Raw genomic sequence first — 19,716 nt, 5'->3', positions numbered from 1 at the left:
CCAGTGGACTTGTTAAAGACTCTATATGCCCTTGTGTTTGAATCATAACCAAGTAAAAAGCCTTCTACAGCCTTAGGAGCAAATTTAGATTTTCTACCTCTTTTAACAAGAATAAAACATTTGCTACCAAAGACTCTAAAATATGAAACATTGGGCTTTTTACCAGTGAGGAGTTTATATGATGTCTTCTTGAGGATTTGGTGTAGATATAACTGGTTGATGGAGTAGCAGGCGGTGTTAATCGCCTCGGCCCAAAACTGGTCCGGTGTCTTGTACTCATCAAGCATGGTCCTCGCCATGTCAAGTAGAGTTCTATTCTTCCTCTCCACTACACCATTTTGTTGTGGCATGTAGGGAGAAGAGAACTCATGCTTGATGCCCTCGTCCTCAAGAAAGCCTTCAATTTGTGAGTTCTTGAACTCTGTACCATTGTCGCTTCTAATCTTTTTGATCCATAAGCCGAACTTATTTTGAGCCCGTCTCAAGAATCCCTTTAAGGTCTCTTGGGTTTGTGATTTTTCCTGCAAAAAGAACACCCAAGTGAAGCGAGAATAATCATCCACAATAACTAGACAGTACTTACTCCCGCCGATGCTTATGTAAGCTATCAGGCCGAATAGATCCATGTGGAGCAGCTCAAGCGGCCTGTCAGTCGTCATGATGTTCTTGTGTGGATGATGAACACCAACTTGCTTCCCTGCTTGACATGCGCTACAAATCTTGTCTTTCTCAAAATAAACATTTGTTAGTCCCAAAATGTGTTCTCCCTTTAGAAGCTTGTGAAGATTCTTCATCCCAACGTGTGCTAGTCGGCGATGCCAGAGCCAACCCATATTAGTCTTAGCAATTAAGCAAGTATCGAGTTCAGCTCTATTGAAATCAACTAAGCATAGCTGACCCTCTAATACTCCCTTAAATGCTATTGAATCATCACTTCTTCTAAAGACAGTAACACCTATATCCGTAAAAAGACAATTGTAGCCCATTTTTTATAATTGAGAAACTGAAAGCAAGTTATAGTCTAAAGAATCTACAAGAAAAACATTGGAAATAGAATGGTCAGGTGATATAGCAATTTTACCAAGTCCTTTGACCAAACCTTGATTTCCATCCCCGAATGTGATAGCTCTTTGGGGATCTTGGTTTTTCTCATAGGAGGAGAACATCTTTTTCTCCCCAGTCATGTGGTTTGTGCACCCGCTATCAATGATCCAACTTGAGCCCCCGGATGCATAAACCTACAAAACAAATTTAGGCCTTGTTCTTAGGTACCCAAACGGTTTTGGGTCCTTTGACATTAGAAACAAACACCTTGGGTACCCAAACACAAGTCTTTGACTCCTTGTGTTTCCCCCCCCCCCCAACATATTTGGCAACTACTTTGCCTGATTTGTTAGTGAGCACATAAGAAGCATCAAAAGTCTTAAATGAAATATTAGGTTCATTTGATGCAATAGGAGGTTTCCTTTTAGGCATTTTAACATGGTTAGAACGCCTAGAGCTAGAAGCCTCATTCTTATAAATAAACGCATGGTGAGAAACAGAATGGGTCTTCTTAGCATGAATTCTCCTAATCTTATCCTCAGGATAACCAGCAGGATATAAAATATAGCCCTCGTTATCATGGGGCATGGGAGCCTTGCCCTTAACAAAATTAGACAATCTTTTAGGGGCATTAATTTTGACATTGCCTCCCTGTTGGAAGCCAATGCCATCCTTAATGCCTGGGCGTCTCCCACTATAGAGCATGCTTCTAGCAAATTTAAATTTTTTATTTTCTAAGTCATGCTCAACAATTTTAGCATCTAGTTTAGCTATATGATCATTTTGTTGTTTAATCATAGCAAGGTGATCATGAATAGCATCAACATTAATATCTCTACATCTAGTACAAATAGTAACATGATCAACACTAGATGTAGAGGGTTTGCAAACATTTAATTCATCAATCTTAGCATGTAACATGGCATTTTCATTTCTAAGATTGGAAACAGCATCATTGCAAACATTTAAATCTTTAGCCTTAATAATTAATTTATCATTCTCAATCTTAAGGCTAGAGAGTGATGCATTCAACTTGTCAATCTTAGTAATCAAACTAGCATTATCATTTCTAAGACTAACAAGAGAATCATCACAAACATTTAAATTCTCAACCTTAGCACTTAATTTAGCATTCTCATCTCTAAGGTTGGAAATAACATCATGGCAAGTGCTTAGCTCACTAGTTAATTTTTCACACTTCTCTACTTCATGAGCATATGCATTTTTAACCTTAACATGCTTCTTATTTTCTTTAATTAGAAAGTCCTCTTGGCTATCCAAGAGTTCATCCTTCTCATGAATAGCTCCTATCAATTCATTTAATTTCTCCTTTTGTTGCATGTTGAGGTTGGCAAAAAGGGCAAGTAAATTATCCTCATCATCACTAGAGTTCTCCTCATCACTAGATGTTGCATATTTAGTGGAGGCTCTAGATTTTACCTTCTTTTTGCCGTCCCTTGCCATGAGGCACTTGTGGCCGACGTTGGGGAAGAGGAGTCCCTTGTTGACGACGATGTTTGTGGCGTCCTCGTCGGAGGAGGAGTCGGTGGAGCTCTCATCGGAGTCCCACTCCCAGCAAACATGGGCATCGCCACCCTTCTTCTTGTAGTATCTCTTCTTTTCTCTCCTCTTTCCCTTCTTGTCGTTATCCCTGTCACTATCACTAGACAAAGGACATTTAGCGATAAAATGACCGGGCTTACCACACTTGTAGCAAACTTTCTTGGAACGGGGCTTGTAGTCTTTCCCCTTCCTTTGCTTGAGGTTTTGGCGAAAGCTTTTGATGATTAAAGCCATCTTCTCATTGTCGAGCTTGGAGGCGTCGATGGGGAGCCTACTTGATGTAGACTCTTCTTTCTTCTCCTCCATTGCTTTGAAGGCAACGGGTTGCACCTTGGGTGTGGAGGTGGCACCTCGCTCGATGATTTGTTTGGAGCCTTTGATCAACTCAAAGCTCACAAACTTTCCTATCACTTCCTCGGGAGACATTAGCTTATATCTAGGATCACCACGAATTAATTGAACTTGAGTAGGATTAAGAAATACAAGTGATCTTAGAATAACCTTGACCATTTCATGGTCATCCCATTTGGTGCTCCCGAGGTTGTGCACTTGGTTCACCAAGGTTTTGAGCCGGTTGTACATAGCCTGTGGCTCCTCCCCTTGGTTGAGCATGAACCGACCAAGCTCCCCCTCGATCGTTTCCATCTTGGTGATCTTGGTCACATCGTCTCCTTCTTGCGCGGTCTTTAGTACGTCCCAAATCTCTTTAGCACTTTTCAACCCTTGCATCTTATTATACTCCTCTCGACTTAGAGAGGTGAGGAGTATAGTAGTTGCTTGGGAATTAAAGTGTAGGATTTGGGCGACTTCGCCCGCATCATAATCTTCATCCCCTACGGAAGGTACCTGTACTCCAAATTCAACAATGTCCCATATGCTTTTGTGGAGTGAGGTTAGGTGATATCTCATCATATCACTCCACCTAAAATAATCTTCACCGTCAAACATCGGTGGTTTGCCTAAAGGGACGGAAAGTAATGGAGTATGTTTGGAAATGCGAGGGTAATGTAAGGGGATCTTACTAAACTTCTTGCGCTCATGGCGCTTAGAAGTGACGGACGGCGCATCGGAGCCGGAGGTGGATGGCGATGAAGAATCAGTCTCGTAGTAGACCACCTTCTTCATCTTCTTTTTCTTCTCTCCGCTCCAATGTGACTTATTGTGTGAAGGGGATCCCTTCCCCTTGTTGCCGGACTCTCCCGATGGAGTCTTCCCGTGGCTTGTAGCGGGCTTCTCGCCGGTCATGACCTCCTTCTTCGCGTGATCTCCCGATATCACTTCGAGCGGTTAGGCTCTAATGAAGTACCGGGCTCTGATACCAATTGAAAGTCACCTAGAGGGGGGTGAATAGGCGGAATCTAAAAATTATAAACTTAAGCACACACTACAAGCCGGGGTTAGCGTTAGAAATAAAACCGAGTCCGAAAGAGAGGGCGAAAACAAATCACAAGCAAATAGCGAGAGTGACACGGTGATTTGTTTTACCGAGGTTTGGCCCTCGAAGGCCTAGTCCCCGTTGAGGTGGTCACAAAGACCGGGTCTCTTTCAACCCTTTCCCTCTCTCAAACGGTCACCTAGACCGAGTGAGCTTCTCTTCTCAATCAATCGGGACACTTAGTCCCCACAAGGACCACCACACAATTGGTGTCTCTTGCCTTGATTACAAATGACTTGGGAACAAGAAATGAGGAAGAAGAAAAGTGATCCAAGCGCAAGAACTCAAATGAACACAAATATCTCTCTCTCACTAGTCACTATTTGATTGGAATGATCTTTGGACTTGGGAGAGGATTTGATCTCTTGTTTGTGTCTTGGAGTGGAGTCTAGAGCTCTTGTATTGAATGCAATGGCTGAAAACTTGGATGCCTTGAATGTGTGGTGGTTGGGGGTATTTATAGCCCCACCCACCAAAATGGCCGCTGGGGAACTCTGCTGTCGACGGGCGCACCGGATAGTCCGGTGCGCCATGGGACACTGTCCGGTGCGCCAGCCACGTCACCCAACCGTTAGGGTTCCACCGTTGGAGCTTCTGACATCTGGGCCACCGGACAGTCCGGTGGTGCATCGGACAGGTCATGTTCACTGTCCGGTGCGCCTTCTGCGCCTGCTCTGACTTCTGCGCGCGCAGTCCGCGCACTGTAGCTCACTGTTCACCTTTTGCAGACGACCATTGGTGCGCTAGCCGTTGCTCCTGCTGGCACACCGGATAGTCTGGTGCTACACCGGATAGTCCGATGAATTATAGCGGAGCGGCTCCCCAAATTCTCGAAGGTGGCAAGTTCGGAGTTGATCTCCCTGGTGCACCGGACACTGTCCGATGCGCCAGACCAGGGCAGCCTTCGGTTGTCTTTTGCTCTTTTATTTGAACCCTTTCTTGGACTTTTTATTGGTTTGTTGTGAACCTTTGGCACCTGTAGAACATATATTCTAGAGCAAACTAGTTAGTCCAATTGTTTGTGTTGGGCAATTCAACCACCAAAATTATTTAGGAAAAGGTTTGACCCTATTTCCCTTTTAGGTTGCCACTGATAGGTTTGCAATGGGTTCAAATGAGCCTTTGGGCAAGCCAAGTGACATTGTTGACATCCTAGATGATGGCATTGAAGTGACCTTAGAGTTTGTTGATGCTTCCAATCTAACTGGCAAGGGAAAGACTGTTGATAAGGGTACCCCTGGTGACTCCATTGATACCAAGCCTATGTCCAACTTAGGGAAGAGGAAGAGGTACATGACTGATGAAGATGTTGTTGTGTTCAATGGGATGAAAGAGGTTGTATCTGATGTTGTTGTTGCTGTCCGTGAAAGCATCCATGCTGAAGTAGCACCTAGGATCTACAATGTTGTAATCAATTGTCCTGGGTTCTCTAGGGAGGCTCTCATGTATGCCCTAAACCACATGATGGAGCACAAGGCCACCTCCCTGGTGTTCCTAGACATGACTCCTGATGATCATGACCTATGGCTCAAGACTTTCCTAGCCAAGCACTACCACAACTGATGTGATCTGATCTGTCTAAAACAATGATGTATCCCTGAGTTCTATGGGTCTATGGGTTTAGGGCATCTATACTATTTAAGAACAGATTTGGTCCACTTGCTCTATTCCATCTATACTAGATGCTACTTAAGAACAATGATGTATTCCTGAGTTCTATGGGTTTCCCTGTTTAAGAACAGATATGCTACAATTTATTTGATGTGTCTGTCCTTTATCCTGATTAAGAACAGATTTGGTACTTGAGAACAATGATGTTTCCCTGAGTCCTATGGATTTCCCTGTTTGAGAACAGATATGCTACACTTGATCTGATGTGTGTCCTTTATGCCAATGATGATAACAAAAGTGAATATTAAGCCTACTCAGTTAGCCAGCCACTAATAACAGTTCTTTATGTTGTTTTGTTGTTTTTGGTGTTTAAGAACAGATATGCTACACTTGATCTGGTTTTGGTTTTGGTTTTTGAGAACTGATACTCCTATCTATATTAATAACTATTTCATATTTACTGAGCTGGTTACACTGTCATGTAGGATCAATTTAACTGAGCTGAGGCTAATATTAATAACTATTTCATATTTACAAGTCCTAATGTTCCTATCTTCATTCAGATTCACTTGATCTGGTTTTGCAAGGGATTCAGATATTTGAGGCTACACTTGTTATTCTGTTCCTACCATCTTGATCTGATGCCTTTTGAGAACACTTGCTTTTTGAGAACACAAGTCAGATGGTCTCTATTTGTTGCTTTTAGAAGTCAGATGATCTTTATTTGTTGCTTTTAGAAGTCAGTTGATTTTGGCTGATGAATGCCTCTGCTCATTTCAAGACATGTACAGTACATGACTTTTGGTTTTGAACAGTGGGCAACGAAATCTTGCTCCTATTCTGGGCAGTTGATTTTGGCAGTTTCAGAAAAGACACTCCTATCTCTATCATTTTTGCAAATTGGATATGCCAATGATGATAGCGAAAATAGATATTAATCCTAATTAGGTAGCCAGTTACTAATATTTGTTGTTTGAGAACAGATATCATTTATGTTGTTTTTGATGTCCTATATGGTACTATAGAACAGATATGCTACACGATTTACTGTTTACATGTTCACATTTGTTGTTTACATGTTCACATTTGAACAGACATGGTTTTGAACAGATTTGATGTGTCCTATTTGTTGTTTCAATGTTCACATTTGCTGCCCTGTTTGAATTTCTGATGTTTCTATATAGTAGCTGGCTACACTATCATGTGGAAAATTTCATTGAGCTGAGGCTAATAACAAAAAATTCACTGTCATGTACTAAAATTTCTGATTTTACAAGTTTTGGTCTCTATTTAAGCTATGTTTGAAGTTTTGTTTACCTTTTGAGAACAAATATGATACAAGTCAGATGGTCTCTATTTGCTGCTTTTAGAAGTCAGATTTGCTGCTTTTAGAAGTCAGATGGTCTCTATTTACAAGTGTTTTGGTCTCTATTTACAACTATTTACAAGTTTATGTATTTACAAGTGTTTAGATAGTTGAACAAAAACGGTGCTGTTTGTACAAGTATTTATAAGTAGTATGTCTTTACAAGTATATGTATTTACAAGTGTTTAGATAGTTCAGTTGTATGTACATTTCTATTTCTATGTAATTTTTCAATTGCATGCGTTACAAGTGAAGCAAACCAAACATAAGCATTGTGGGCCCAACTTACAAAAGTAAACCAAACATAGGTTGTGTTGATCCTAGCTAATTAGAATCAGCCAACCAAACACGCATGCTACTGTGTAATTGCATCAACTCAGTCCGCATATTTTTGTAAACCAAACATAGGTTGTGTTGATCCTGGCTAATTAGAATCAGCCAACCAAACACGCATGCTACTGTATAATTACATCAACTCAGTCTGCATATACTCAACCTGCATATGGTCTTGAACCAGGCTCTACTCGTCCTAACAACCAAACATACGGATGGTGAGCGAATCACATCATCCATGCACTCCAGGAGCATTAGCTGCTCTTGTTCAGCAAAGTTGAGGCAGAGACCCAAAAGAAACATGCAAACAATTAATGCAATGTGAACAGATGATACGCACTGAGAATAACAAAGTTATATAAGTTACATTTTCTAAATCTTAGTGAAAGAGATCGCAATTTTACACACAATTTCAACCTGGGATTCTAAAGACTTCCGTATAAAAAGCTGGGCAAAGCTCGAGTGGTACTTTTCACTCTCCCTTCTGTATTTACCACGTTGTGTAACACTATCCACCAGAAAACCTTTGCCTGTTCCCAAGGCCTGCTCTCTAATGGATCGGGTGGTATTGTGTGATCCCACGCTTTGGAGGCAGTTTCCGTAGAATGAAGAGCACCAGAGCTGAAGGCACTATCTCAACCAGCTGCAGTCGCAGTAGGTGGATTCTGTCAGTAAATCGGAGAAGGATAATTTGATTCCCCTAGCTGTTTGACTAAGGGCTGGAAGGTACTCCCTCAGTTCCAAATTGTAAGTCGTTATGTATTTAGACATAGTGTATATCCACGTGCATAGCAAACATTTTGCATTAGAAAAGCCAAAACGACTTACAATTTGGAATGAAGTATATGCCATGTGCCATTAAAGATCACAAAAAAACTTGCATCTGCATATGCAATAATCTATACACTCCTCCAATGATATTTTGATTTATTGGATATCAAACTAAAACTATTGCAAGTACCTACCATAGATTTTAAAATTACTACCAAATAAAAGACGCTTGGTTATAGAAAAATCTAAACTTTGATGCAATCCTAACTGTGTCAGGTAAAGTACTTTACACCATTAAAATTCATACCAGGTAATAGAAGAAGTTCAGGATTGGATGGTTCAGAACATCAAGATCTGCTGCTTTATCAAACGCATTAAGGCACATCTGCAATATACATGCTTAAGTCAGCGGATTCCTTTGACATACCTGCAAACATAATTGATACCCCTCTCTTCCTAGATACATATCTTTTATACCTCCATTCCAAATTCTAAGACATTTTGACTTTTCTAGATATATAGCTTTTGCTATACACTTAGATGTACACTATCTCTAGATACATAGTAAAAAATATATACATCTAGAAAAGTCAAAGCATCTTATAATTTGGAATTTGAAACGTAGAGAGAACTATTGGTAGAATCTTTGATCCTATTGCGGTTGCAAAGTCCGTAAGAATGTGAAATTAGGGGTCGGGATAAGAATTTCTGGCTTCGGGAAGGCAGCGTGGGTGCAGAGTGGCAGCCGTGCCGCGAGTGAGGGAGAGAACGTGTAGGGAAAGCCCTTGAGGCCAGGCCAGGCAAAATGTTTGCCTTACTTACTTTAAAATGTTACATTGTTCCTATATTTATAGTCCCTAGAGGACTTGGTTTTCAATCAAACTAAAGGAGGAGTCCTTATAGTTTTTGGACTCTCCTTTCCTCACAAACCAATCCTTCTATAGGAGAAATCCTTATAGATTTGGACTATCCTTTCCTAACAAACCAATATTATTTCCTAAACCAACTCAATATTAGCTCCTAAGCAATCTCTATTTGTAGGAGCGTATTCACACTATTTAACTCCTTCCTAAACTGGACCCATGTATCTATAGGAACTGTAGCCGCTACAGTGCAGTGGAAACTGTTTACATCGGGTCTAATTTGGGGCCAACACCTGCGTGGCCCGTTTTCTGGCACGCGTCGATTATAACAACTATGTACATGTACTCAGGGTTCACCATCCTGTTTTAAAGTGATTTCTCGCTCATCCCCCAGAACAGTTTTTTAGCGAAAACCGCTAATCCCGAGTGGTTTGAAATTTTCAAATTTAAATTCTGGTATTTCGTTTTTCTCGACAGTTTTCACCACTGTCTCGGCGGTTTTCGCTACTTTCTCGGTGGTTTTCACTTCTTTCTCGGCGGTGGAGAATATATTGGGTCGAGCTAACGGGTTCGGGTTTAGTTAATAGGTCTAAAGTAAACCAAATTTATTTTTAATACCAAAACATGATTTTTTAATTTAAAAATATATTTCTGAACTCATGAGAATATCTAGTTTTTTATACAACTTTTTCCAATTTTTATGATTTTTTTTAAAATTCAAAAATTTGAAACGAAATATTCGAAATCTGTTGGCGTTTTTTTAAACCGCGTAGTAGCGAGAACGGGAAATCCAAGCGGTTACCGCCAGATCCCGAGCGAGAAAGTTAACTTGGTATGTACCTAGACATAGTATATATCTAAGGGTTTAACAAAACTTATGTATCTGCAAAAGTCAAAACGTCTTATAATTTGGAATGGAGTAAGTAATGATGACCAATCCAAAGAAAATGCAAGTGCTTACCATGACGCATCTGATCAAGAAACAAGAAAAGCATATGGTAGTCACATACCCAACCTGTATAGAGGTATGCAGAATACATAATTAGCGTATAATTTGTACAGAAATACCCCCAAAAAATTCAGACCAGCAGAATCCAAAGCGTACCTCCTGCAATTTCTTTCGTCTTCCTTTTGATTCTACAGGAAAACGCTGCAACATCATGAACAACCTACAGAAACAGACAGAACATCAAAAGTCATCTCAATAAATGAAAGGGTTAAACTGTACTACATGCATAGCTAGGATGATAAAATATGCCTACAAACCAAGAAGCAAGGGTATAAGTTATGCGCTGGGGAGATCTCACTCGCATCCTAGTATAGCAATGGATATTTATGAGTCATGATAAGTGTAGAAAACCACTTCTACGTATCCTGATTCTGCTTGTAAAATGGCGGTTACAGAATGCAAGTCTTGCTCTGGATCTTTTAGTGGAAATTGGGTCAGAACTCTACTACCATCTAAGCAAAAGAAGGCATTTGATATGCTCTATCAGGACAGTGTATAGTAAGACCCACTGCACATATAACACCCGTTAAAACGAGCAAAGAATGTAACTGCAGGAGAATATCATCAATTTGTTAGGGCAAAGTGAAGCCAGAAAAAGGTTACCTTCCTCCATAGAGAACAAACCCGAGGGCTGCAAATAGTGATACACCTGAAAAACATAGCACACTATCAGCTGAAAAGGTCAAGCTGAAACAAGTCAATCATAGCTTTAATGTGGTGTGGTCTTCAAGTCATTCCCTGCTAATAAAGCAATAACAGGTACCACAAACAATGTTTCACAACGGCGGTTTCTAAAATTTAATTTGACAAAATTTCTACCAATAAAAATTTCCATGAGTCCTCAATATATAGTTCTACTACATAAGAAGAAAATTAATCACACTTCATCAATGCCAAGATGCACATGCCCATGATTTTCCGCAGTCAAAGTGATATAGGGATAGATTGATGGAGAAGGAAAAAATTAAACATGGATTACCTGCAAAGAACATCTTTGACAAGATGACCATAATTCGAACTGGTTTCCACCACAAAACCAACCATAGGATTATCTGAAATTCATTGGTGTCAAATGAGTCCAGAAACCAGAATGTTCCTATTTTACGTGTATCAAATAAAAATGCATTCACAACAAGCCCAGTGTGACTATTTTCATGCTTTTTATCTTGGTTGTGAATGTCCTCAACAGGCTGATCATGCATGCCTCAGCAAGTCAGCAGAGAGGCTGTTGCAGGCTTGCAGCCTTTGTCTTCCAGGAGTATGCAACATCGGCTCTCCCTCTATGCAGATGATGCAGTGTTGTTTCTAAAGCCAGTTGCCTCGGATATCAACTTAGCCTTGGACATTCTTACTCTCTTTGGCGTGGCCTCGGGCCTTAAGACCAACGTGCAAAAAAAGTAATGTGCTCCCTATCCGCTGTAATGATGATAATCTATTAATCTGGCATGTGTCCAAGAGTTGTTGCCATGTTCCGTTTTGAGTTTTCCTTGCAAATATCTTGGTTTGCCTCTCAATTAAGAAGCTACCCAGAGACCAAGTTCAAGCTATTGTTGACCGGGTAGCCTCTCTCTTGCCTGGCTGGAAAGCGGAGCTTATGTCAAGGGTTGGGAGGTCTATTCATGTTCAGTTTGTGATCACATCAAAACTGATTTATGCAGCTACCGCTCTAGACCTTCCTACGTGGGCCATCAAAGCTATTGACAAGCTTCGAAGAGGGTTCTTGTGGAAAGGAAGAAAAAAATGCCAGAGGAGGACATTGCCTTCTAGCTTGACCTAAGGTGACTCGGCCAAAAAACCTATGCAGTTTAGGCTTGATTGACCTTCGATTTCATGGCTAGGCTTTGAGAGTTTGCTGGTTGTGGCTCCAAAAAGCGACTTGAGCAAGCCATGGACTGATTATCCTATTCAGGCTTGTAAGGAGGTTCGAAATCTGTTTAGTGTGGCAGTCCTTACTCAAATTGGGGATGGTTCTAACACCCTATTTTGGAAAGATCGGTTTCTGTAAGGCAAGTGTGTTAAAGATGTGGCCCTTCATTGTTTCAGTTGGTGCCTACCCGACTAGTTAGTAAAAGGTTGGTTAGTGAGGCCCTACCCAATTTTCAGTGGGTCGCTGATTTAAAAGGTGCTCTCATTGTAACAGTGTTGGCAGAATTCTTGGATCAATGCGAATCACTCTCTAATATAGTTCTTCATCATGGGGTACAAGATAAGCACACATGGAGGTTTAACACCTCCGGATCTTATGCTAGCTCGGCCTATCGTGCTATGTTCTTTGGGTCAGTGGATTTTGAACCGGCTAGGAGGGTGTGGAATACTTGGGCTCCTGGAAAATGTAGATTCTTCATTTGGCTTGTTGAGCATAACAGATGTTGGACTGCAGATAGGCTAGCTATGAGAGGTCTGTCTCATCCAGAGCGATATCCTCTTTGTGATCAAGCTTCGGAAACCATCAATCACTTGCTGGTGGTTTGTCTTTGCCAAAAAAATTTGGTTTGAGTTCCTCACGCTAGCAAATCTGCAGGAACTGTCTCCCCAACAAGTTGATCTCTCCTTCGAAACCTGGTGGAAGAATAGTTGTTCTAGAGTTGCAGTCCACCTGAAGAACTGTCTCAACTCCATGGTCATCTTGGGCGTTTGGATCATTTGGAAGCATAGGAATAAGTGTGTGTTTGATAAGTGTCGTCCTAGTGTTATTTCTGCTGTTAGAATGGCTAAGGAGGGGCTTGTGTACTGGTCTATGGCCGACGCTAAAGCTCTCTCCTCTCTCCAGGTCGGTGGTTAGGCTTTTAGTGTGTTGGTCGTGGTAGTGTTTGATTGTATCAGGTGACAGTTGTGTGTGTCCTCTATGTAATAGGGTCTTTACCCTTCCCTAATTTCTTCTTAATATAATGATATGTAGCTCTCCTGTGTATTCAGAGAAAAAAGTGGCTTTTTCCAATTTTCACCAAGAAATCAGAGTTGACAAGTATGGCATGTACTACTTAGCTTTGTGGCCTAGAATTTATCAATTGTGCGTACCCTAATGACAGTTAATATGCACTAAATATGTTTCCATGACATTTTTCCTCATTGGTAATAGGAAGGTATCACGGTCCTTGGCGTCCAAAAGGATTTGGTAGTTCTGCAGGCTAATAACCATGATAGACAAGCATGTGGAAGCCTGGAAGGATGCTCGGGAATCCTAGGACTAGCCTGGTGCCTGCCTGTCTCTTTCATAGACTATTAAAACTTTAGATGTGATCAATGTACACAGCTCAACACTATAAAGTGCACATTGATATATACAGTATTAAATTACCGCAGCATATATCGTTCTGAAGTCCAACCTGACTTATTAGTTAAATGACAAGTTTATCACCTGAATTGCATAAACCACGCTATTGATCCAATAGAAAGTTGGTCTAAGCCCATCAGTGGACATTGCACGTGCCTACAGAACATGAACAAAAATTAAGAAGCGCAACAACATTAACAAAACAATAGAGAGGTCTATCAGAGACAAAACGAGGTACCTGATAATAAATCTCTGCCCAGAAGAGCACTAGAAGTGCATATGTTGTGAAGAATGCAAGCCCAGGCATATCTAGAAGCACATGCTGTATTATCTGTGTTACCACATTGCTTCAAACCATTACTCAAGACCTCCCACAAATTCATTATGCGAGTGTAGTATAATCATCAAATCAGCTACAAACCTCAGGCTCTACGAGTTGCACATTCCGCCGCAGCACGAACACGGCAGACCTCACTGAAAGCAGGAATGGAGCATTCACATCGATCAGTCAACCAAATCAAACACCCAGCACAAGAAAAGCAATGCAAGCGACACAAATGCTTGGCTCACCGCCGTTCACGAGGAAGTTTAGGAAATGGAACACTTTCTGCGTCGTCCACCCATACTCTGGCACCCTGCACTCGATTCTGATCAATTGGACCTACAAGAGAAATTAAACACCGCGAATTCAGAATTCCCCGCTGACGTTACAGTGCCCGCCTTCTCTCAATCCGTCCCACAATGCCCAGGTCCCTTAAAATTGCGCGGCCACAGATCAAACCAGCGCGCGCAATCGAACCGAACATCAACCGAAACCGACAGAAAATCACATCCCCTCGCGGCTCGCGCAATTCTGATAGATCGGACCAGACGAGGATCGGGCAGGGAAGGGGGCGCGGGGGTGGGGTGCTTACCAGCGCGACGGCGGAGACGATGCCGTAGAGCACGGCGAGCGCGTGGAAGATGCGGTCCTGCCACAGCGGCGACTCGTTGACGTCGCGCCACCAGTCCACGGCGCCGTTGAGCACCGAGGCCGAGGCCGACGACGACGCCGCGCCAGCGGCCTCCACCGACAGCAACCCCCTCATCCGGAACCAGCCGGCCAACGCACACGCGGGGAAAGGGGGACGCGAACAGGACGAGGCGGGGGGCGGGTCGGGGGTCCGCGACGCGGGGTGGAGCGCCTGGAGAGGGCTGAACCGGGATGATTAATTCGTGCTTCGGTTTCGATCGCGTGGAGGGGAGGAGGAAGAGGAAGGAAGGAGAAGACAAGCCAGAGAAGGAGAGAAGGTTCGAGCCTTGGCCAGGCCCCTGGGCTTCGAGTTGCGTGCGTGCGTGGTGTGACCGGGGGTGACGCCCATCGGGCAGTGACCGGATCCGTAGGAGGCTGGCGGGGACACGTGTGCAGGATCGGGCGTTCCCTCCGTGGAACTTGTCTACAGTGTTGCAAGACGTGGGGGAGTGGGATCACGGGGGACGGTGCATGGACAGGCTCGCGCAAAGGGGTGCTCGCGTCCAGCTGGTGGTAGATTAGTTTAAAATCTTCTGCGCTGGCGTGGGCCGGTGACAGATGAGCCGTGTGCGGTGGCCGACCTCGTCGTCTTCGGATTGACTATGTTCGGACGTTGTGTGCCTGTGTGGTCACCATCTTTCTTTTTTTTTCCCTTAAAAGTTGCTATAGAAGAAAACATGATTCTAAGTTTAGGAAAAAAATAATCACTTCTCCTTTAGCTTTCTTACCGGATCTTCGGTTGCTTTCATCCTTCCCTCTCCTGCGACCGGCTGTTAGAATAATTGAGTTGATCCATTTAAGACTATTAATATTCTATGGTTCATAATAAATATTAGGAAGATAAAGAAATATCCTCACAATGGTAGTTAATAGAGACATCGAACCAAATTAAAAGTTAAATTTAAAGCATCTCCAACAATATCTTAAGCTGATATCTTAAATTAAAATATAAAACTCCGTGTAGAAAAAAATATTCCAATAGTGACTTATTTCATAATATTTTGCTAAAAAATTATAGGACAATCTTTCAAATGTCTTAAATATACTACACCGCAGTGAACTGTCCTATAATCTAGATTTCGGGATTTAATGTTAGAGCAGAATATTTTGTTGCCCTAAATCCTACAAAATATACTTATTTATAAATTATAGAGCATTTTAAAAGTCACGTTTATAGGTGTACATTCGAGCCACCCAACACGGCCCAAGTCCAAAAAAGGTCGGCATATTTGAATTTCGGCCCGGCCCGTAATTATTACGGACCGTGTCGGGTCGGCCCATGGGCTTAGCCTTGACCCGTGCCCCGACATATTATTGGTTAAACATGTCGAGCTTATTTCGGACGGGCCTAAAATTGTAAAAAAACTCAAAATTTAAATTCTAGCCCAAAATTCGCACGGGGCCAAAATTCATATTAAAATCCGAAATTTACATTAAAGCCCGAAATTCACAACAAAGTCCGAAATTCAAAACACATATATCATCTAGTAGATATTAATATCTCAAGCTTTATAATTAAAAAAACCAAAGAACATGAAACTAATGTGGTTGACACCGCATCTCCATGATTAAACATGCGACTAACTAAATTGGAGTTGATGAATTCCGTGATTAGAAGCGGATGACCAAATGAAAATGGGCCTTTTCGTGTATGTAAATGGGCTATTTCGTGCCTCCGTAAATAGGTGTGCTCGTGCCTACCCGTGACCCGCGACCTAGGCCCAAGCCTAGCCCGATGCATAATTTTTGATCGGTCCGACCCGAAATAATTTTGAGTAGTGTCATTTTTGGACCGTTGTGCTTTGGACCAGTCCACCAGATCCGGTCAAGTGTACACCTCTAATCACGTTACCTCTAATCACATTGTTGCAAATGCTCTTAGTATATGCCACACACGCGCTCGTGTCTCACCGGTCCGGACCATAGACGTGTCAAGATAGAAAGTCTATTGCCAGGTCCTCTGCACATGGACCCAGGTCAGGCCTCATTTAAGCATTTATTTATTCAGGCGAGGAACGATAATCATGTTTTTTTTGGAATATCTACTCTATGGGCGTGATTGATAGCTAGGCTCGAGGATATCGGGCTCGCTGCAGCCTGAACGAACAGAGAATCTCCCTCCCCACGTCTCCACGCATGTAGGCGTACAGGCCAAAAAACATTTGGGATGCATCTGCCCATGTAGGCCAGTGTCAACACGTGCAGCCCACCAATCACCAAACACACACAGGGCCTAGACGCACGTAGTTGGGCATCCAATCACGCCATATGTGCATTGCATCAACTAGGATGGCTACTATGAGGTATGATACTTATGTTTAATGGTTTATAATTATGTTTGTCACTACTATGTTTGTTGTATACGTATTAGATCCACAAATGCACCTTCCTGCTATCACTACTTGTTTAATATCAATTTTCTGAATTGAAATACAATGGGAAACGTCTAACTTTGTAACAATACAAAAACATGATATGATTTTTTGGCTATTGGCTTTGCTAGCATGCTAAAACTAAATTTATGATAGGACACTATAAAGATGACATAAAAAATGTGTACTATGGTTGCACTGTTATTTTATTGTTAAAACTAGATCACCTGGACCGTACCACACTCTATCAATAGAGGAGCATGTGTTATAAGATATGAATACTATTATTGGAGATAATTGCTAGCCGCGTGGCGGATAGCACCGTCCTAATCGTCTTGGGGAGTCTTCGTGTGAATATCCTATGAGTCGTCCTAGCTCGAATCGCTTCAAGCTGGTCTGCTCTCTACCGAATGTGCTCTCCCTTTTATAGCTCAAGGGAGGAGATTACATGGAGTCTGAGTCCCAACAAGTGGGCCTAGAAAAACAAAGATATCGTGGAGTAAGATCAGGGCTGGTGGATTAAGATCTTCTCCGTCCAGTCTTGTCTTTTGCCCGGTCTTGTTGGCGTGTGGGTAAAGGCTATGTTGTACGTTATGGCGTAGGTGAGTGTAGGAGGAATATGGACGGTGTTGTCCTGTCCCGTCCGCACGTTCCCTTTCGCCTCAGTAACATGCGGGGAACAGTAGTGTCGGCGTTTCGAAACCCGGGGGTCCCTGGACCGATGAGTAAATTGTCGCCGCGTGCCCCAGCCCAGATGGGTCGGCGCTAGATGGAGCGCGAAGGGGGGAGGCAGCCGGAGGGAGACGGGCGTGAGAGGTGGAATCCCGCGGCCTTCGTGTTTGTCCCGCGCCCTGGTCGGGTGCGCTTGCAGTAGGGGGTTACAAGCGTCCACGCGGGAGGGAGCGAGCGGCCTCACGCGAGCGCCGTCCCATCCTTCCCCGCGTGGCCAACCCTCTGTAAGAGGGCCCTGGTCCTTCCTTTTATAGGCACAAGGAAAGGATCCAGGTGTACAATGGGGGGTGTAGCAGTGTGCTAACGTGTCTAGCGGAGGAGAGCTAGTGCCCTAAGTACATGCCATCGTGGCAGCCGGAGAGGTTTTGGCACCCGGTTCGTGTGGTGTTGTTGCCGTCGGAGGAGCGCTGGAGCCTGGCGGAAGGACAACTGTCGGGGCTGTCGAGTCCTTGCTGACGTCCTCTTGCTTCCGTAAGGGGGCTGAGAGCCGTCGTCGTCATAGAGCGTGCGGGGCGCCATCATTACTTGTCTGGCGGAGCGAGCCAGATGGGACGCCGGTCTTGTTCCCCGTAGCCTGAGTCAGCTTGGGGTAGGGTAATGATGGCGCCTCCTGTTGACGTGGTTGGTCTGTGCCCTGGGTTGGGCGATGTGGAGGCTCCTCCGAGGTCGAGGTCGAGTCTGTCTTCCAAGGTCGAGGTCGAGTCCGAGCCCCTGGGTCGGGCGAGGTGGAGACCGTCGGCTGAGGCCAAGGCTGAGTCCGAGCCCTGGGGTCAGGCGAAGCGGAGTTCGTCGTCTTCCAGGGCTGAGCCTGAGTCCGAGCCCTGGGGTCGGGCGAAGCGGAGTTCGTCGTCTTCCGGGGCTGAGCCCGAGTCCGAGCCCTGGGGTCGGGCGAAGCGGAGTTCGTCGTCTTCCGGGGCTGAGCTCGAGTCCGAGCCCTGGGGTCGGGCGAAGCGGAGTTCGTCGTCTTCCGGGGCTGAGCCCGAGTCCGAGCCTTGGGGTCGGGCGAAGCGGAGTTCGTCGTCTTCCGGGGCTGAGCCCGAGTCCGAGCCCTGGGGTCGGGCGAAGCGGAGTTTCCCATGGCGCCTAGGGTCGGACTTGGCTGCTGTCAGCCTCACTCTGTCGAGTGGCTCAGCAGTCGGTGCGGCGCAGGCGGCGCTGTCCCCTTGTCAGACCGGTCAATGGAGCGGCGAAGTGACTGCGGTCACTTTGGCTCTGTCGACTGGAGGGCGTGCGTCAGGATAAAGGTGTCAGGCCACCTTTGCATTAAATGCCCCTGCGATTTGGTCGGTTGGCGTGGCGATTTGGCCTAGGTTGCTTCTTGGTGAAGACTGGGCCTCGGGCGAGCCGAAGGTGTGTTCGTTGCTGGAGGGGGGCCTCGGGCGAGACGTAGATCTTCCGGGGTTGGCTGCCCTTGCCCGAGGCTGGGCTCGGGCGAGGCGTGATCGTGTCCCTCGAATGGACCGATCCTTGACTTATTCGCACCCATCAGGCCTTTGCAGCTTTGTGCTGATGGGGGTTACCAGCTGAGATTTAGGAGTCTTGAGGGTAACCCTAATTATGGTCCCCGATAGTAGCCCCCGAGCCTCGAAGGGAGTGTTAATACTCGCTTGGAGGCTTTTGTCGCACTTTTTTGCAAGGGGACCAGCCTTTCTCGGTTGCGTTTTGTTCCGGTGGGTGCGCGCGAGCGCACCCGCCGGGTGTAGCCCCCGAGGCCTCGGAGGAGTGGTTTGACTCCTCCGAGGTCTTAATGCCTCGCGCAATGCTTCGGCTGGTCTGGTCGTTCCCTCATGCGAGCTGGCCGTAGCCCGGGTGCATGGTCGGGTCCCAAGTTCTCGGGCTGGTATGTTGACGCTGTCAACGGTTTGGCCGGAGCCGGGTTTGCGAGAGCTGCCCTCGAGCCTCTGCACAGGGCGAGAGGACGGTCAAGGACAGACTCGACTTTTTTTACATACGCCCCTGCGTCGCCTTTCCGCAAGGAGGAGGGGGGAAAGCGCCATGTTGCCCTCGGAGGGCGCCGAACATGGTGTCTCCGGTGAGCTGCTGGCAGGTAATCCGAGTGGACGCCCGTGCCCCATTTGTTAGGGGTCGGCTAGAGGCCCGGAGACGCGCTCCAAAAGTACCTGCGGGTGATCTGCCGGACCCAGTCCCCTTTCGACGGGGTCCGAGGGCTCGATGCCTCCCTCTGATGGGATTCCGTTACAAGATCGTTCCCGCTGGTCTCGGAAATGTCCTAGGGTACCTCAGGAGCGTAGCCCGAGCCTTGGTTATGTATCGAACGTACCCAGGGTCATCCCTCGCTCTGTGTCTGAGGCGGATGTGAACCCTTCGAGG

The 19,716-nt window shown here is 44.8% G+C and overlaps 1 protein-coding gene across 1 annotated transcript; it reads right to left on the bottom strand.

Moving 5' to 3' along the window:
* Positions 1-7,668: 7,668 nt before the first annotated feature.
* Positions 7,669-14,504, bottom strand: LOC100273487 (Tobamovirus multiplication protein 3). Its single transcript, NM_001147924.1, has 11 exons — positions 14,184-14,504; positions 13,840-13,930; positions 13,691-13,743; positions 13,508-13,600; positions 13,354-13,425; positions 10,975-11,047; positions 10,599-10,644; positions 10,092-10,155; positions 9,948-10,001; positions 8,431-8,508; positions 7,669-7,995 (listed from the first exon to the last, which is right to left on the bottom strand). The coding sequence occupies exons 1-11, from the start codon at positions 14,355-14,357 to the stop codon at positions 7,903-7,905; spliced, it is 891 nt and encodes a 296-aa protein (NP_001141396.1). The 5' UTR covers positions 14,358-14,504; the 3' UTR covers positions 7,669-7,902.
* Between the last annotated feature and the right edge of the window lie 5,212 nt (positions 14,505-19,716).

The sequence above is a fragment of the Zea mays genome, chromosome 9 (genome assembly GCF_902167145.1).
Source record: "Zea mays cultivar B73 chromosome 9, Zm-B73-REFERENCE-NAM-5.0, whole genome shotgun sequence".
NCBI lineage: Eukaryota > Viridiplantae > Streptophyta > Magnoliopsida > Poales > Poaceae > Zea > Zea mays.
The sequence above is the reverse complement of the archived record's forward strand: the minus strand, read 5'-3'. Positions and strand labels throughout refer to the sequence as shown.

Bases quoted from the DNA above. Each gene is read 5' to 3' on its own strand.
- LOC100273487 (NM_001147924.1), bottom strand. From the start codon at position 14,357: ATGAGGGGGTTGCTGTCGGTGGAGGCCGCTGGCGCGGCGTCGTCGTCG. The intron at 8,509-9,947 runs GTAAGCACTTGC...TGTATATTGCAG, and splicing joins TCTTGATCAGATGCGTCATG to ATGTGCCTTAATGCGTTTGA. The intron at 7,996-8,430 runs GTATGAATTTTA...CTGCGACTGCAG, and splicing joins TGAACTTCTTCTATTACCTG to CTGGTTGAGATAGTGCCTTC.